The sequence below is a fragment of the Dermacentor silvarum genome, chromosome 2 (genome assembly GCF_013339745.2).
Source record: "Dermacentor silvarum isolate Dsil-2018 chromosome 2, BIME_Dsil_1.4, whole genome shotgun sequence".
In the NCBI taxonomy this organism is placed as follows: domain Eukaryota; kingdom Metazoa; phylum Arthropoda; class Arachnida; order Ixodida; family Ixodidae; genus Dermacentor; species Dermacentor silvarum.
The window spans coordinates 206,159,595-206,179,658 of record NC_051155.1 but is presented as its reverse complement, the minus strand read 5'-3'; the positions used below and the strand labels follow the sequence as shown (position 1 = coordinate 206,179,658).

Sequence of the window (20,064 nt, the reverse complement as noted above, 5' to 3'; positions counted from 1 at the left end):
CTCAAAACATGCATATTTGAATCTTTGCATCGTTCCAGGAGCGATTTGGCAGTAATCGGGGCACCTAGAACTGTACTTTTTGTTGCAGTACTGAGCTACATGAATAATGCACGCAATGGTAGGACCAGATTTTTGTATCTCAGTTTAAATATCTTTTTATTCTCCGTGCATTAAACAGCCACTTTGAACCCATTTTGAACAGAAAGCTTTGATGTGCTGTGTAATGTTAATAATTATACCAAAAAACTGTTCCTACCAATGTAAAGCTTATGGTTCCTAGTATCCAGCTATGTGCCTGAAGCAAGATTTTGATGAGTAGTTTTCGCTCCATTGTTCCTAGAAACAATGATAATTTTAGTTATCTTTTGAACTAATTGGCATATTTTAAAAACAATTGCATATTTGGAATCGGCATAGAAAACAGAACAAGACTGTGCAGTTTCATAAATTTGGTAAAGGGGTTTTAATGAAGGTCAGAATACCCACTTCCCCCCTTAACAAGTGTGCGCTAAAGAAGCATCAGTGTGTAATACAAACTCGCTGTTAGAAGGCTGGAAAAAGTGCTTGTGCCCGTTGTCTTCCTTTGTGTTTTATCTACTGTTGGCCCCCCTCGTACTCATGAGTCCTTTATTAACATGTTCTTTAGGATCATGTGCCTTGAATGGATCTGTTTTGTTGCTTGCAGACCGTTTCCCCTGATGACAAGTATGAGGTGCGTGCCAGCCCTCAGGACGCCGCTGTGTCGGTGACAAACAATTCTGATACCAAGGTTACAGTTTGGGTAACCCTCACATCGCCTGTTGTGCGGGATGGAGAAGCCAGTAACGGTAGGGGTTTGCCTATCTTTGCCAATTTGGGCATGCTTGTATGACTGCTACACATAGCACCTTGTGCCATTTTCAGGAAAAGAGTCGCTAGAAGTGTGCCAAGCAAAGATGCATTTTCTGGGGACAGCCAAAGTGGTTTGATGTGGGCCATAGCGTACATAAGTTTTCGTGCTTTTGCAGTGATTGTTTAGTGTTGCCTTTGGGGCAGTCAATGTAGAGGTTGGAATGGTTCCACTGCACCCTTTTGTACAAGAGCTATTAGTGGCGCTTTTAGTAGGAAATATGGGAAATTCGTGCATTAACCCTTTGAGGTAGTAATTTTTTTGGAAGACCCGTGTCCCGTTGGTCAATAAATTTTATTGCAGCTTTCAGTACAGTAAACTTCCAATGAGTCTCATAGTCGAGCAGAATTAGCAATTTGTTTTTCATACATCGCCAGCATGGTCGTAGGCCATGTTGCCAACGCTTCCGCGAAACCTAAACTAGCGAAGCCAAGCCACTTTGCCGTAAAGGTTGCATTAGCGATTTGCACCATTTGTCATGCGAGTCCCATTTGCTCTCATCAGACACCGTTTGTGGCTGGCTGATCCCAAGACTTAAAAGTTTCCATAGCCTGTTCAAGTTCTTCTCAAAGGGAGTCTACTGTAGTAAGAAATCATCGAAAACTTATGAATAAAGCAAAATTAATTGCAAGCAATATTTAGTCTCAAACACTTTACTCACATCAGCAGTATACAAATGAGTTCACTATACAGTAAGAGATTGAGAAAAATGTTTAGCAAAATTTATTGCTATCAATATGTTATCACAAAAACATGTTCTCTCAGATAAAACGTGTTAAATGAGTAGGAAGAAGAAATGTTTGAGCAGTCTGTCATCTTGATACCGCGCACAGCTATACCAAAATCACGACTGCACGCACCTAAGTATAAGGGGATACGTGAACTTGCAACCAAAGGCAATTTTTTTTAAATGAAGTATCTCTGACTCGCAGGGATATATTTAAGCTACCGAAAAACGATAGCTCTCCGCCATGCGCACCTTGTAGATTACGTATGCACAACTACATGAGTGAGTGTTCGAAGGTAAACATGTGGATTTGTGCGCCACGTTAAACGGAAAAGCAATTTCAAATTCCTTTGGGCAACTCCATAGGCAAGGCATAAGATCGGCACTGTGCATGTACGGCAAAAACTCTCAAAGGGTTAAATTAATGCAGCGGTCATTAGTGAGGAATGTTGTCTGACCTTCATTTATACTTGTCACAGCCAGACAAGTGTCCTGGCTGCTTGGATGTAAATTATTGCTCAAATAACGCCATTTTGTTGCAGGACAACGTTACTTGTGTGGTCGTGTGTTAGCGGATATTGTGCATAAATCAGGAAGCTCGTAATTTTGTGCATTTTAGTGAGCATGTGCATCACCTAGACATATTTTTCACCACAATAAAGCAGAGTTAACCCTTTGAAGGTCGAATTATTTTGAAAAAAAGCTTTCCCAGATGGTCAAATTACTTTATTGCGGCTATTGAATGTAAAAAATGTATAAAGTCGGGAATAAATAGTGAAAAAAAATGAGAAACAGTATTTTGATGTCGGCATCACTCAGAACTCCAAATGTTCAATAATATTTCAGAGTGTGGTATTCCTTGAAACACGGTTCTACGCACAGCGCCTTATCGCGCCAATCAAGGTAGAAAGCTTCCACCGCATCTGCAAGAGAGTGTCGACAAAGAAAACTCACGTTTCGCGCGCCTCCATTGCGATCATTCGGCGGAACTGAAACCGCGTAAGCGCGTTGCGGCAGAGAGCGAGAATACCTCGTGATCGGCGCTGATAAACAAGCTAAGACAGCACTAATCAAGATAGAAATCAACTTCCGCCGCCCCTGCAAGAGAGTGCCGACAGAGAGAAAACTCACGTTTGGCGCTCCTCCATTGCGATCACGCGGCGCAACCGAAAGCGCGTTGCCGCAGAGAGCAAGAATACCTCGTGAGCGGCGCTGATAAACAAGCTAAGAGCAGCGCCAATAAAGGTAGAAATCAACTTCCGCCGCCCCTTCAAGGGAGTGCCGACAAAAAGAAAAATAACGTTTTGCGCACCTCCGTTGCGATCACGCGGCAAAACCGAAACTGCGAAAGGGGTGTTGCCGCAGTCTGCGCGACGCACGCGCTGAAACTAGAAATCGGTTCTGTTTATCTCCGCAAGAAGATAGCACAAATGGCAAACGCTTCTTGTAAGTCCTAAAAGGTGGCAGCACCTCCCGGTGAGCATGCATCGTCATTATGGCGCGAAATTTCAAACGGGGGATCGAAACCGTACCTGTACGGCAAAGACCTTGCGGGACAGAAAATCGCCACCGTACACATACGGCAAAAACCTTCAAAGGGTTAAGCGTTGTTTATTCTTTGTATTATATAAAGAAGCCATACGCCATATTGTATTATGTGGTAACTCTTAAATGCAGTAAAGCTTATTCTCAGTAAATATTTTTACATAACAAAAGTATGTCAAGTCAATGTAAGTGCAAAATACCTCTGCTAGAACTGTGCATTAAAAGAACGCGAAATAAATGCACTTCTCTAATTACTGCAGTACACACTTTAACTTCATGTTTCTTTCACTTCCTTGCCTTGTGTTTTTAAAAATTGCTATTGAAGCAAGGCACAAGCACTATTCTTCAGCTTAAACTCAGCAGTGTAATATGTGGCTTTGTGCTCTTACAGGCAGCACTAGATGTAAATGCACATCGCTTAGCACAGTTCTTGTGGCTCAATGAAATATCTTGGCTAATTTATATGCACTGTATGCTACAAAACTGCTTTCTTCGTTGCATGCATGACTTTCAGGTGGGCATCATGCTTGCCTCTTTCTTGTATGTTGCTGTGGTGAAGGGCGTTCCATCGGTGTTGTTGGCTTTCCTGCAAGCCATCTGGACATCATGCAACGCCACCTAAAGCATCACTCAGTTTTTCCTTATATATGTGGGCTAGTGACTCTCCCCTCCTCTCCTCCATTTCTTCCCTCTCTTTCGTCTCCTGTGTGGCCACTATTCTTCTCTATATGTGCCTTCATGGGCCAGTGGAGAATAGTGATTGTGAAGGCATATTCACATTGGAAAGTTATTGCAGTCACACAACATACTGAGGATTGGCAGCCAGTTAGTTGCAGAGCAGTTGGGCCAGATTTATAAATTTTCATCTTTCTCATCATTGACCTGGACATTACTATCATAGCCTACATTGGCCACACAATGCAGTGGATAATAAATTAACATAATTGCAAGAAAGGAATCCTTGAAGCGTACAGCCCCAGCTAGGTGTTTCTGACGTGATGTCCTAAGTTTTGCTACAACGATGGATTGCATTCTTGGTCGTTAATTTTCGGGGGTGACTTCCAATAATTCTTGACGGGACTGACAATATTTATCAAGTTTATCTGGTGGGCCGAATTAATCAAGATGCAGACACTGCGTGCTAAAATTGAGTAAGCACCCTAGTCAGACATTCTGAGCTACGGTTGTTGCTTGAAAATCTTCCTTGGGGAGACTGAAAATAGGTGCTTTCGACGGGAGATGTGTGTTTAATGCAATCACTGTCTCCATAGCTCTGCTAGGACAGATGCTGCTATAGAAGGGGTCGTTATTGGGGTCACGATGTGCAAATCAGGCGCATGCGTGCGTATCGGTCAAGTTTGAATTATCAGGTGAAATAAAATTTTAGGATCGAAATGGAGATAGTTTGGGCCCGTAGAAATGCATGGGCGCCAGCTGGGACCTTTTGCCAGGATCAAATTAACCGGTGTCAGACTATCAGAAGTCTACTGTACAGTTACTTTCGTGATATTTTGAGTACCTTGCACGGTGCGCATATGCGAGCAGCAGTGTTCCTTTCTGGCAAGGTGGCAAGACAGCATGCTTGGAACTAAGCCTGGACATTGTTGCCACTCATGGACACAAATGCGTTCGGTGCTAGTCACGAGGAATCTCATGAAACTACTGTATTTGTTCAAATATACGGTGAGGATGCAGTTGGGAAACCCAAGAGAAAAAAAAAAAAAAACCTTGAGCATGCACCACTAACATAAGACAAAATAGAGTAGCCAACGGATTATTCTGACTCTGCAGGATTTCCCGAGCTTCTGAATTACTAATACCACCAAAATGCAAAATGGTGACCATGAAATAGGAGGGGGAAAAGCTTCAACCTGTGAAATGCAGTTTATATATGAATTTTGCACAAGTTTCACCTTACAGTGTGGCTTCATGGCATAGCAACATGTGTTGCCATAAAGCCACACTCTAAGGCAAAATTCGTGTATTAGGGCGAGAGGTAACATCAAGGCTAAGAATTATGGAAAAAAACTTCTCATATTTGAATAGATATGGTTAACTTCTCCTCATAGTTGAATGGATACGGTTAACTTCTCATATATGAATAAATGTGGTTATTGTGTCCCAGAAAATGAATCGCCTGATAATACCGCCACTGTTTTGCTTATTGTCATTGCTATGGTTATTCATGTTTCAAAGGAAATAGTTAATCAAGAAAACTGTGCAGTGGCACAGTTTGTTCGAAAATTGGTGCAGTTTGGCATTGCAACGTTTGCTTCATTGTCACTCATATAGTAACAGGCGGTGTTGAAGAGCTTATTGTCCAACATGGATTCCAACTATCGGGAAGATGTGTACCAACTGGCCGAAACGAGCACCTTGCTAAGTTTCTTTCAACAGTCGTAATTAGGGCTATGTCTAATCGATGGGAATATCTCAACAAATGGAGCAGATCCAGTATGTCGTCCTTGATTTTGCTTCTAATTTGGTGAGTCATCGGAGATTGGTGTGACCTCTGCAACTTTTCAGTGTGACTGTGCCCCATCAGGTTGTGGTGGTGTGAGCACTCATCCTGCGACAAACCGGTTAAATGGTTCTGTTGCTGCTCTCATTGAGTACGATGCAAAATGGGTTATCGGAGTGATGAAAATAGCAACCAGCTGGCGAAATGATGGACGGAAAAGTGGCAGGCACCCGAGGGCGGGTTTTGGAGAACGCGTGAAAAAAGGGAAACAGAATGAAAAAAAATACCCAGTCATGAAAGAATTGGTCTTTCTCTGCAGTTTTTCTTGTACCACGAGGTGTTTTTGTGTAGCCTGGAAGGATTTTTGACCCCCGCTGTCCGCCTTTGCCTGTGAAGGTGACGGTGCCCAGGGGTCAAACACCCGGCCGTGAGGCGACTAACTGGCTGTGCCCCCCGTGGGCCTCTCTCTCTCCCTCCTTTTTGCCGTCTGGTTTCTAGCCAGTGTAAAAGACCCGCCGGATGTTCTGGACAGGCAGAAATGCCTGGATGCTCTAGCCGCCTTGCGCCATGCCAAGTGGTTCCAGGTTGGGAAACCTTTTCAGCCTTATGTCTTATACGCAGAGAGTGTGTGTGCACCCCCGCATGGGGTATGCGCCTCCCCCCTTTTTTTGTCGTTTGTCGTTTGCCCTCACCTCTGTAGTAGCGTTGCATACATGTTGCCTCAAAATGCCAGGCCTAAGAAAATTAAGAAGGCAGCAAATAAAAATAAAAGGAAGAAAAAACATGGGGCTGGAAAGTTGGACACCTGACACATCTTGTCGCTTGTGCACTAAAGTTGTCTGCCTCAGGGTAGGCATGCACTAGTGCTAGCTATGCAGAGCAATGTTAATTATTTGAGCTTGCATTGGCACCGAGACACCTGTGACATCCTCAAAAAAAAAAAAAAAAAAGCTAATGGGGAATGGCTGGCAAATGCATTTGGCTTGCACACTGAATGTTGTAATGAAACACACTGGCACCTTGTTCACCTGTTTTCAAGATTCTATAATTGTGCTGACCACACATGCATGGGAGTCTAATGCATATTCCATGATTCTGGGGGGCTGTAATTGAACTGCAGCATGCATCACCTTGCTCCAGTTCGGCAAAGTGAAGGATAAAGCTGTATGCAAAAGAATTCTAATTCGGAAAACGTTGGCGAGATTTTTTTTGTGTGTGGCACAAGTGCAATACATTGTGTTATTTTCTTGACAGGCAGCCGTGTACGGTGCCAGTGTGTGTTCGGGAGTTTGCAGCCATAAGTTTAAGTTTTGTTCACCTCAAGTATGGTGCTGCTAGGTTGTGTGGCCCTGATGGTAGCTAAAGAATGCATGGCAGTATGACTTTTTTTCGACTAAGTATTATTTATAAGCATTGTTATCAATGTCTTCGCATTGCCAGCCAGGCCTGTCTGCATTGCTGCATCTCTGATGCTTTACTTAGGTTGGCAAAAAAGAAAAAAGTTGAATGAGAACTTGGTCTGCAGAAACGCAGCCTTGAGGCAGGCTCTGGGGATCTAGTCATATAACTGGAACAGCCGGCGTTGTCTTTGCATTTTTATCGGGGATGTCTGGGACACATGGTGATTGTTATGTGGACTTTGTTTTGGGCTGACCTGGGATTGTCTTTCTGGGGCTGGGTTTGGTGTGCGCGCTCGCCACGTTTTGCAGGCTAGGGCAAGTGGTCTGCAGTCATGTGTCATGGTCATCCGAATCCTGAGGGACCTCTGTAACCGTGTGCCCACATGGAGCACTCTCAACTCTTGGGTGAGTCAATCTTATTCACCTAAACTTATTATCGATCCTTTCCAGTTCAAAGGAGCCACAGTCGAACCCACATATAACGATACCGGTTTTAACAATATATTGGTTATAACAATGAGCAGCTGCTGCACCATCAACTTTTGTATGTTTTCTATGGTGAAATAACCCGCTTACTACAACGCCCCATGCCACGTTATCAGTTATAACAATGAAGTCTGGCTACTGGGTGTACGTGCCGAAAGGGAATGGAATACGAACTCCTTGAAAAGAAAAAACGAAATTCGAGCCGGTTGCACATCACCGTTTTCCATCCATCACCGTGCGCCGTTTTCCATCCTTCTCCGCATCGCCAGCCTCACGCGCCTCTCTCCCGTCACCCTTCCACCCCTCCGAACATGAATGGGCTGCGCCCATAGTTCCACGTCGCGCCATTCTTCGAAACAAAGGACCGCGCCAAGTGCGCTGATAGCGCTGGGCTGGCGGAGCGACGCAGTAGAGCTAAAACATTCTTCTCAGCTCGTCCTCGCACGTTTTTCCTCGTACCCACAGCAATCTTATGACACTAGAACTTTATGGGGAACCTAGGCACTTCCTCCGGCACATGTTGCATGCTGATGGAGGAAAGATAACTTCCAATGTGAGCCCAGTGACGGTTCTGGCTTTGTGCGCAGTACCGTGCAAATAATTGGGCACTGTAATATTTAAAGCGGCTGTCCTTAGTTAGAACTCGGTTTTATTCGAGTAAATTTTCGGTCCCCTTGGAGTTCGAATCAACAAGATACTACTGTATAACGAACATGGATGTAACGAATTATCAAATATAATGAAGTAAATTTTAAATACCTCTCTAATATCAGCATGTGACGAGTGTATGCTTGTAACAGATCTTAGAAAGCTTTACAGTAGTGTTAGTGGCCTTAAGCACGTTAAACGTAAGCACTTTTCGGTACATTAAGGTGCGTGTCCCTTCAAAACTTGTAGTTAACATACGGAACGTGAAACATAAAACGTTAGAAGACAGGGTGCCGTCTCGGGTCAAACGTGCCGAAGCCAAGACAATTTATTAGCAACCATCCGGTCGTTTCTGTGCGGACACGTCTCGTTAGGCGTATGGACGGCGGAAGTGCCGAACGATCTCTGAATGTTGAAGCGCTCATAACTAACGTTTCAACTAAGTTTAGAGGAAGTGAAAGCTCATTCCAATAGTTACTGGCGATCATAGCATCGGTGTGAATTGTAGCAACGGTTACTCAAGTGGAAGCAATTAGTGCCGCCATGTGAGACCATGCTATTTCTTTCTATATATGCGTAAGTGTTACTAACGGTAACCTATCCACATAACGCATGTTATTATTGCGCTCGCAAACCCAATAATGCACGGACATGCACAGTGAAGACCGCTATTTCTTTCTGTGTGGAATATGTTTACGTTTGATTGCAATTGCTATTCTGTCCAAGCAATGTGCCTGTCCCGTGTTTGACCCTCCTTTTGTGCCGTGTCTCTTGTTTGAACCTTCAAAAATTTGTCAAGCTATTCTAGAAGTTTTTGAACATAGCGAAGGTATTTGGGTCTTGGATATGACCTTGTTATAATGGATTGTGCTGCATTTGAGATTTTTTTTTTTTTAATCTTTCCTTTGTCCACATTTGTTTACTTTTAAAAGTATGTAACTCAGCAGTGTAGTTGGGGCTTCTTTTATACCTGTGGTATATACGAAGTATGCCTGGATATTGTTAAATGGCCCCTAAACCACCTCAGATATTTTTTGAACATTTCAAGTAAACGCGCATCGAGTTCAGAATGCCGTCACGATCAACAATACCAAACGCTGCAGCGCTACAAAAAATAAAAAACTGCCGTCCTCCTCTCCTGGCCTTTCCAGTATCCCCAGCGGTTGTCACAATGTCAGCAGGGTGAATCTGGTGATGTCAGTGTCGGTGACAATGCCCATTGGTCGAACAAGAACCTACGACTTCAGTTTAGTCTGCTAGCCGTGTTGCTCGCTAGTGCGCCCTTGTGAATCGGTAATTACAGCCCGCAACGCAAGTTCCAAATCGCTCACGTTCCAACACCGTCGTGCTTAGCAGTCTGATTAGCTGCGCGAACAGAGTGCGACAGTGGTGGCCTTTCCAGCCGTGCGCGCAACACAGGGTCTATAGCGGCCCGCTTCGCATAAAACATGGCTGGCACCGCAGCAACAGCGGGTAGCCGAGAAGCGCCGAGTCCACATCCACGTTGTGGGGTCTCAGACGGGCTCTTGGGACAAAGGAACGACAACACAGTAGTGCAAACAATCGAAAGGGCATTTATTGCACCTTTCATACACTAATGCACACTAGCTGAATTACAACCAATAGAACATTCACACGGGCGCGCGACAAATCAAGGAAGTCCGACTCACCGCGACCCGATAGCGAGCGAATATGTTTGCCCCATGCGCTGACACCACCGCCTAGTCGTTCACGTGTGCAGTCACGCGAACGGTGGCGCGTTCGAACGATCCGTGTTCGTCCATACCGGTGCTCGCTCCGAGCCACGCGAGACATCTCGCGAAGCGTGGATCTGCGCACGCGCGGGACGTCCGCGTCGCTCACCGATCACAACACAAAGAGAAAGCGCCTTCAACCTTTTTCTCCCAAGATGCCCCGCCGTTCGTTGGCGTTAGCATCGCGACACTCGCGCCGTCTTCCGTAATGCGCCACAACCACCACGACCGCCACCGGGCTTAGCCACGCGGAGAAGCCGGACTACAGGAGACATGCAGGGAAAACATTTGGGGACGCGTGAGAGTCGCGCATCCCCACAACGTTACCGGCGCGGTAACTCGCCGCACGCCGTTTGCCATTCGCGGGCCACCGTTCGACAGTGGTTTTGCTCGCGAACGGGGAGATTTCCTTGCCGTACGTAGAGAGGTTGAAACTGGGACTCATTTGTGCGGCAGCCTCACCGCCGCTGATCTCGCTCGACGGCGCCGATATCGTCACTAGGCCTTTTCGGTTCCCTTCAAAGCTAAAGCGGACGGCGCTTCGAAATGAAGTACCGACACTCACAAGCCGCAATATTTTATTATCGTTGTTATCGCTCTTCCCAATAATTGTACACAAAGAAGAAAAATATGCTGATATTAGCAGCGCCGTCGGCTGCGATGCGAGCACAGCCGAGCTGGTCGTCTCCCGTCGGTAGCTGTGCACTGCAGCTGAGCTGCAACCTATGTTTTTTGTTGCCGGTGGCAGAGGTGCGCAGCTTTGCGGTCGTCGATTGGCCCGTTAATCGTGCAGCGGGCGGGGGGCGCCTGCCGAACTGCCGTCTACTTTGGACACCTCTCGCGCGCCATCGGTATATGGGCCACTAGCGTGGACGTGCCTTAACCGGAAGTTGTCAGTGTTTTCAGAAGTTCGTTGGCGATAACGTATGTCACGTGACATTTCGAGAAGCACTCGGTGAGGAGGGGAGACCAGCCAACGAGGAGAGTAGCGAAGGAAAGAGTGAAATGAGCGAGGGCCGTTTTTGATCATCAATGATCAAACGCGTGTAACTCCGCTATTACGCCACCATTTCGAAAAATTCTCGCGGCTACGTGTTCGTTGTAGACTCGTGCACAACTGCAACACCACAACTAAATTTCGACCTCTGGGTGGTTTAGGGGCCCTTTATTGTAGCAGGAGCTGGTGTGCTGTGTAGCCCATAGGACAAGCTGAATGTGCCTGTTCTTGTCAGATCTGTGAAGGTAGGTTGGGCGTAGACCACCTTGGAACAGCTTGAGTGAGTCAGTTATGGCAGCATTAGCAGGTGGCACGCCCAACCTTTAACAAAATTTTCGTTTTCATCTTTGCGCTTGATGCATTGTCTGAAAATTCTACCTTTTTTCTGTATGTGTGCAGGCCCTAGAGCTTCTGGTGGAGAAAGTACTGAGCACTGCCAGCCAGCCATTGGCACCCGGTGATGCGCTACGACGTGTCCTGGAAGCTGTGGCCGGCGGCATTCTGCTACCTGGTGGGCATCGTGCTATGCGATTGCATCTTTTGCTGTAGCACTGGTTACATAAATGCAACAGTAGCTTATCGCATTTCTCAGTGCATCTTTGGAATAATATACAACGGCATTTACACGTGTAAACAAAATAGCTCTGCCAGAACGACCGTTAACGTGTGAAAACTCTGGCATCTTACCCACACAACCTGCTTTATCTTGAAAGCAATCTGCGATGTGGACAGACTTGGCGCACCAAGGGCCAATAGCTTCGTGTGCACTATAGCACCCATATGCTTGGGCATCACCCGCGTTCATGAAGTGAAACGTCACTAACTTCTTTATCAGGTGTGCTTTTTATATACTTTGTTTAGGAGCTTCAATGCAATTTCTGTGTTAATTTATATTTTGGACACATAGAAAGCGGGTGGGCGTGTGATTCGGGGTTGTGGTAAAATCGAGCAAATACAGTAGAACCTCGTTCATGCGTTTTCAAAAATACACGGAAAATAAACGTGCGATCCGAATCCAGTAAAAATTGAAGCTGACAAGCCCATATTGAGGTGCAAGGGCAGAAAGCATTTATTTCTTGCAAAACATAGTTAGTCGAATCTCGTTCATTCGAACTGACGCTGTGGTCCCGTCAAAGTTACATGTATTCCAATGGGCGAGAACGCTCAGTAATGCGACAGTTAATTTGAACGTAACCGCGCACTGGCATTGCTCCGACACCGCCATAAAGCGAAAGCTTAGGAGAGACCCCTCAACGCCGTGCGAAGAAATAAAATAGAAAGAAAAAAAAATACCGCGGCAAAAATTTCCTCTCTCAAATGGTAAGGTCGCCGTTTCTGCGTCGCGCCGGAACATGCGTGTACGTGCCGACGTCTCGGCCAACGCTGCGGCTGCAGCGCAGAGGCCCAGTCTGGCCAACGCTCGCTTCAACGGCAGAAAACGAAACTTCGGGAGCAGGCTAAGCTGGCGCCGGACTGGCGGGCGCGCACGGAGACAGTCGAAGGTGAGGGAGCTACGAAAGAGTTGAGAGGGAGGGCTAGGGGAGCCAGCGAAGCGACAGGGTTGCCGAGGCCCTCGCTCACCGTTCGTATGTAGCGCTGTGGTGCACATAATACATCAAAATAAGTCCTCCTTTTAATTCGAACAAATTTTCGGGCCCCTTCGAGTTCGAATTATCGAGATTCGTCTGTATTTTCTGCTGGTGCGTCACACCCTTGGACAGTAACGACTCCTTTTGCACACATTGCAGACCCTCGTCCGCATTTTCGTTGTCCTTTGTGCGAAAGAAGCTTTGTAAGGCTTCCAGGCCAGCAAGGGCTTCAGCGAAGGTAGCCGGTGGGCGCAAGCCTTCGTTCTCGCCGCCGTCTTTAGGCGCCTCGTCCGCCACCACCTCCGCTAGGATCTCGGCGAGTCGTAGCGCCGCGCGCGCGGCGTCTGCCTGTTTTTGCCGCTTAGTAGTTCACGTTGAAGCGAGGGGCGAGGCGCCGCAAAGGTCAATTCGCTCGCCGCTGTTTCCGCGCTTTGTCACTTCGGGCGAATGAGCAATGCAGAGAAATCGCGGAGGGAGGGGGGGGGGGGGGAATTGAGCATTGCAGAGAAGCCGCGCGGCGGCCGTCTGCCACTTTGCGCTTCACAAGCACATGAGAGCGGCCTTTTGCACACCTGAATGATAATTTTTCGCTGCAGAACGTATCATACGACCGCAGTTTGCCGCAATGCTGAACGCTGCTGCCGAATAATCCTATTTTCCGGGAACATATTAACATATTCCTCTATGGCATGGGTTCTCAAAGTGGTTTCCGCAGGCCCCTGCTCGGGGTTCCGCGAGCCACTTATAAATTATCCGTGGTCCCGCGCTCAACAAGTGCCTAAAACGGCGAACACGAGGTGCGCTCGATCCACAGAACTTCCATTACCCATGCCCGGGTGTCAAAAAACACATCACAGGCAACGTGCGAACAGCGCAATAAATCCACAAGCAACTTGTAGTTACCCAACCTCTGAAATCGAGCAGCCATGGGCAGCGCGCCTAAGCTTTCGCACTTGAATCTCGGCGGCCGTAACCTACCACCATGCGCATTTCTCCCGTTTGTAGATAGGATAGGTGCCGATAGTGTGGGCACTGATGTATACGTTGGAGGAATTTAAAAAAATAATGAGCGGAACACTGCAAATGCGCGCTGCAAAAGAGCAAAAACGGCGCTAGCGTCCAAAAACAAAGCAACCCCTGTCCGCATCGCTATGGTCCTCAGTGGCAATCGTATGCAATACGTGACTGACAGCAACGCCGGAATGCTTCGTGCCTAATTGTGCCCTCAAATCCTTTATTCTTGGGTTAATCGCCGCATATAACACCGCGTTGGCGGCTAGCCACGTGCCTTCATAAGTGCGTAGTCGCCATCTATGATCGCGTCGATAGCCACCACAGTTTCATCCACAGCGGTTGCGGCAAACAGTAGTTTCAGTTTCACTCGGTGCACGTGTCGGCTGCGTACCTTCACAACTGCGTAGTTGCCATCCATGATTGCGTCGATAACGACCGCAGTTTCAGGCGTGCGTCAGCCACATGCCTTCTGAACCGTCGCGTCGACAACGGCCACGGTTTCGTCCGCAGCGGTTGCGGCAAGCAGTAGTTTCGCTTTGACTCGGTGCAAAGCAGTCGAAGATAAAGAGCACTGGCTACATTGCAATGGACGGACAATTTGTTGGCGACCGGCTCACTAGCGAAAAAATAATCTGGATATACGCGCAATAATGAAAAGCGTGTCTCAACGTGCGTCGCGGCCGCGCTGTGAAGGATCTCGCGAGGCCTTCGCCGCCGGTAGCTCTAATCAGTCGTGAGATGACGAGAATTTCAGCTTCTGCACTGCTCTTGTGCAAAATAGAAACAATATTTACTGATTCATTCAGTAAATAAAAGCGGGTTGACGTAGTAAGCATTCATTTACAGTAAAAGCTCATTAATTCGAATTTCGCGGGGACGCCCAATGAGTTCGAATTAAACCGAAGTTCGAACTAACGAAATTCATTGAAAAAACAGCAGGAATTGAGACCGGGTTGTTGGAAAATCACTCAAAATATTTACTTGCGAAAATAATCCGTGATCACTGTCTGTTTCTCTTCTTTGAATGTGATCGCCATAGCCTTGTTTTCCAACGCGCGAACGTGGCAGAAAGCATCCTCTGCGTCTTCCTCGAAGCTGAAGAATAGACGCGCGACACACATAGCCTCCATTAGTTCCAAAGCTGAGGGCCGCGTGGGTGTATCATCCTCTTCGTCATCTGCACCTACATCGACGACGGGCGCTTCTCCACCAGTCACCTGCGCGATGATATCGTCGGTGATTGTGCCGCAGACCGCTGCACAGCGATCTGCATCGACGTAGTCGTCGAAGGTCACGTCCTCCAGCGCATCCCGCAATCCGGCAGGAATGACCATGGCCTCGCACTCGTCGGGCTCGCAAGCTGTGCCCTCATTGGTCACACAAAAGCCACTGTGGCGGAAGCAATTGGCAACAGTTGTTGCCGTGACTTGATTCCAGGCTCGCACCAACATATGCAAGGCCGTGAGCAGCATCACATCGTAGCGACACGGCACCGAACGACTTCGTAGCTCTGACGTACACGAGGCCTAGCGACTGAATGTGCGGCACACAAAGGACACGGAGACTACGCAGACACGTCCGGCACGAACCACCACACGATGCGAAGAGCGAGCGCAATGACGATAGTGACGCTGCTGCGCTTGCGCCATCTATCGTTGAGCCTTGAAAGCTTGCGGCGGCAGTATAAAATACCACCACGCAGCGGCGCGCAGTTCGAATTATCGATAGAGGAGCTGATGCGCGCGTGAACTAACGAGTTGGTTAACCCATAGACGCCTATATATTGTGGCCGGACCATGACCATCAGTTCGAATTAACCCGAAAGTTCGAATTAATGAGGTGCGAATTAACGAGCTTTCACTGTATTGTTTTCTTGATAGCCTGGATAATTTGAGATTCGGTTAATTAGGACATTTTAATTTGTTTAATTCAGAAGGGGGGCGGGGGTTCCTTGGCGCTTCATGGAGCTTGGCAGGGTTCCCTGGAACGAACATGCGTGAGAACCCCTGCTCTATATGGTTATGTTTATTTTTCGCGATTGCGAACGTAGGAGCCGGGTAATCGTATTAAGCGGGAACGTATCAGCAAGGTTGTACTGTAAACTGACAAATCAATTAGCGGTGCATTTTCACATTTTCTGTATCTTGTTTAATTTGGTCAAATTCGCCTGTCAGTGTCAGTTTAATGGGAAGTTTACTGTAATAGAAGAGCACATGTGGCATTGCCCAGGTGGCTTGCGAGAGATGGAGACCACGGGAGAGTTCACAGTTCAAGTGGTGAAAGGGCGAATGGTCACACACGTGGTGCATCTCATTTTGTCTGAAAAAAAACGGAATCGGTTGGTTGGTATATGTAGATCACACGCCAGCAGCTGTCTCGCTTTTCCCCTCCCTCAATGCGATACATCACTGTTTACGTGCTCACTCAATGGGATGACTTACTCGCCTGTATATAGCCTCTTCTGGTGCATTAGGGCAGTTTGCCTTCCTAGCGCACTACTGCGTTTGCACGAATTCAGTGCACTAAAGATGGATCACTGTTGTATTTATGTGAACAGACGTGTGTGTGCCCCTCTGTTGCCGTGATTCTTATTCATGCTCTCTGTGCCTCGCCTAGGGAGCCCTGGATTGGTGGACCCCTGCGAACGAGAGCCCGTGGACGCCCTGGCTGGGCTCACTGACCAAGCCCGAGAGGACATAACTGCTAGTGCACAGGTGGGTATTGGTGCTTTGGCTGTCAGTTTTTGCGGTAAGATGGTGCCGTCAAGAAAACTGTCAAACAACTTAAGGGGAGACTGTTTTCACATGGGTAGAGCTGGAGCTGATTTGACCTATCACGGAGGGCTAATGGCCGATGTGGAATAAAAACAGATGTGAATGGTTTTACGTTATACTGGCTTTGTATTGCATAAGTGTAAGCTACAAGTTGGGCTTAATTAAGTTTCCGTTAGTGCCCCTTTAAGATTTGACCATAAAGTTCCTGCACTTGAGTGCTGTTGGATGCAGACATGTCGTAATGCATTGGGTCCTTATCGGTATTGTCTTGTGCAGCATGCCCTGCGCCTGGTAGCCTTCCGCCAGATTCACAAAGTTCTGGGCATGGATCCCCTTCCGCCACCCAAGTTTGCCCGAAACCTGCTGAACCGCAAGCGCAGGCGTGATGGCGAAGCTGCTGACCATGAAGGTGAGCCCCTCCACAAAATGTTGGTCTATTGCATACCTGCCAACTCTCCCGAATTGTCCAGGAGCCTCCCGAATTGTTCTCACATCTCCCGATTGTACGGACGCGGCCTCAAATCTCCCGAAAAATAGCCGCCACAGCACCGAGTTTTTAGTTTTTTACGCCCTGCAATATAACCGCGCGAGAAATTTAAGCGGCACGGGAGCAGTTAGTCACCAACATGCATCTTGAATCGTGGATGCGGGCCGCCAGCACCACCACGAACGCGAGCAACCAAAGGGCGCTGCCATATTGAATTTGCCGGATTGGCTTGTCTCAGGCTGGGTCGCGCGTTTTTAGCAATCCAATCGTTATATGACCGCCAGTGCGTTAGGCTTCATTTGGCTTTGTCATGTTGTCGAGTGAAGTGCGAATGCCAAACCACTCTGTTTCGCCGAGTGGCATAAGAACGTACCCGGCTCCTCGATAGCAGGCACAGAACCCGTAGCAATTAAGTCAACCAGCGCGCTTCGCGTGGCCATAACATCGAATCCGATTTTGACGGCAGTTTTTCCGAGAAAAGTACGGTAGTTGGAACGATTGATGGCATTATCAGAAGCCAAGAATAAGTACTTGCACTTATTTCTGAGATCATGCACGACGTCGCCATTCGTATCAGCACTCGCATGGCATGCAGACATCGCTTCTATTCGCTAACACAGATTTGAGTCACCGGCGCTTGTTTCGCTGACGTTTTGGCAGCAGCGAGCTGTGCACTTCAAGTAGGGATGGGCGAATAGTGAATTTGAGGTTCGAATCGAATAGTACCGTATTTATTCGAATCTAGGCCGATAGTTTTTTTCAAATAATCACATACGAAACTCTAGGGTCGGCTTAGATTCGAGGATTTTAAAAAACGCGCCAGTTTTTAACTGAAACTGATAAATATGGTGCATAGTTAGCGCCATCTAGAAAAGTCAGTATCGCAGCCGCTACTAGCCGCGCCAGTAGCCAGCTGAAGTACACGAGCGACGTCGCCATTTTGACCTGCGTAGTATCGGTAGTATCGGTATGGTGCAGCATCGGCGCGCGGTGTGGCGTTATCGTAATGGCACCAAATGGGCGATGCCACTATAGTGCCGCTTTCTAAACGATACTGTATTACTCGAATCTAACGCGCACTTTCAACACGACCCTAAATCTGCGTCGGCATTTCGAAATGGCCGCCTCGCACGCGCGTCGTGCCTAGCTACCGTAGCATGCGGAAGCTTCCTCCGTGTGCTGCAGTACACGTGCTTAGGCAATAGTCTACCGTCTGTCTTCACGTTCTCAGCGTCTGCTCTATCTATCAGCATGAAGTACCGAGTTCATCATGATGCCGCGTTTAAAAGGAAAGTGATCATCTGTGCGGAGACGGACGGAAATCGGGCCGCATCACGGGCGTTCGGAGAATCCGAAACTTGCGAGCGGGACTGGCGCAAACAGGAGAGGATTTTCGCCAGAAAAGCAATTCGGAACGGTTTCAGTGGACCGAAGCAGGACGTAATCTGCGACGATCCACTCCGGCGATACGATCAGGCTTGGCCCTATCTTGAAAGCAATCTGCGACTGGTAAAGTCCGCCGCGCGCCGTGTTCTCGCCGCGTTGAAGCGAGAGGCATGCTAGCACGAAGGCGCGCTTCGTCTCCAGCGTTTGACAGTTCGTTTCCGCGGTCAACGAGCGAGGTGTGTTCATGTTTGCTTGAGCGCGCGTGACACCGTGCTTGTTAATAGCGGTCTACTAATTTGCTACCGCATTCGATGCATCGCCTTTCGGGCGAAACTGCGACTTTTTTATTCATCGCAACATCAGTGCATCGGGAGGAAATCTATTTTTCCAATTTTCCTCACGGAAAACGGGCGCGCGTTACAATCGAGGAAGCGTGAGAATCGAGTAAATACGGTAGTTGTGCTAGCCGTAGACGCATCGTCAAACGTTCAAACCGGGCGGAACTTCGGCATCGGTCTGTCGTTGGAGGGGGCCACGGGAGATGGTCTTGCGTGCGCCGCAACGTGCGCTCCTTCCAAAAATGCAGCATCTCTAATGCGCTGGATGGTACTGAATATAGCGCACTGTTGCAGATGTCACCAGTAAAGAAGATAGCGACAGAGGCTAGCAGCGATGGTGAAATAGAATGAGCTCGGCATGTTCAAATTTAATAAATGCTGTTTCATTTTGCGAATGCTGTCCTCGCTTTTTCGTTCGGCCTACATTCGAGGTAAGTTTTTTTTTTTTTTTTTTTCGGACTTCGAACTTTTGGGGGGTCGGCTTAGAATCGGAGTCGGCCTAGATTCGAGTAAATACGGTATATATCGCATATTACAGTAAAACCTAGTTAATTAGGATTTCATGGGACCGATAAAATATGTTCGAATTAACCGAATGCCGAATTATCAGGGTATCCAGAAAACAATAAGCAAATGCTTACTACGTCAGCAAGATTTTATTAATGTAATGGATAAGCAAATCCTTTTGCTATTTTGCACAAAAGCAGTGCGGAAGCTGCAAGTCTCGTCATCTCGTGACTGACGATTGGCTCTCGCAGCAGCGATCGTGGCCTCGCGACTTCTTCGCAGCACGAGGTGGCGTGCGCCATCATTTGTGACACGCTTTGCACTACCACACGTACATCCCGATTATTTTTTCACCAGTAAGCTGACCGCCAACAGATCACACGTCCATCGCGATGTAGTAGCCGGTGCTCTTCATCCTCGACGACAGCTTTGCACAGAGTCAAACCGAAACAACTGTTTCTCGCAACCGCGGCTGCGATCGACGCGATTATGAACGATAACTTTGCGGTGCTTAAGGCACGCACCGAGTCGGAACGAAACTACCGTTCGCTGCAGCAACTGCAGACGAAATCGCGGTCGCTATCTATGCGATCATGGGTGGCCACTACGCAGCTTTCTAGGCGCGCAGCCGACGTGCGTATTGAGTCAGAACAAAACTACTTGTTGCCGCAATCGCTGTGGAAGAAACCGCGTCAGCTATCGATGTGATCATGGATGGTGACTATGCAATCCCGCGGCCAACGCGTTGTTATGCGTGGCGGTAAACGCAATAAAGGCACAAATAGGCACGAAGCATTCCGTTGTTGCTATCATTCACGTACGATTTCCGCTGATGACTATGGCAATGAGGACTCCGCTGATTTGTTTCGGTTGTCCGCTAACGCCGTTTCTGCTTTTTTGCGTCGCACATTTCCAGCTCTTTAATGTAAAAACATATAGCCTTCAAGATTTATGGTTAATGTATGGCAGCCATGACGTGAAGCAAAGCCTCCGAGATGTGTACCGGCCGTCCGTGGCTTCTGGCTGCCTATTCCGAGTGCCGAATAATTCAAAAATATTGAC

At 47.6% G+C, this 20,064-nt stretch overlaps 1 protein-coding gene across 1 annotated transcript in view; it reads left to right on the top strand.

The window, feature by feature from the left end:
• LOC119442479 (zinc finger RNA-binding protein-like) overlaps nt 1-16,836 on the top strand; it is a 63,028-nt gene extending 46,192 nt beyond the window's left edge. The window contains exons 11-16 of the mRNA XM_049662199.1: nt 686-827; nt 6,121-6,206; nt 7,332-7,427; nt 11,307-11,418; nt 16,127-16,224; nt 16,561-16,836. Of these exons, the coding sequence (XP_049518156.1) occupies nt 686-827; nt 6,121-6,206; nt 7,332-7,427; nt 11,307-11,418; nt 16,127-16,224; nt 16,561-16,821 (795 nt within the window). The 3' untranslated portion in view covers nt 16,822-16,836. The remainder of the gene's footprint in view (nt 1-685; nt 828-6,120; nt 6,207-7,331; nt 7,428-11,306; nt 11,419-16,126; nt 16,225-16,560) is intronic.
• The last annotated feature ends 3,228 nt before the right edge of the window (nt 16,837-20,064 follow it).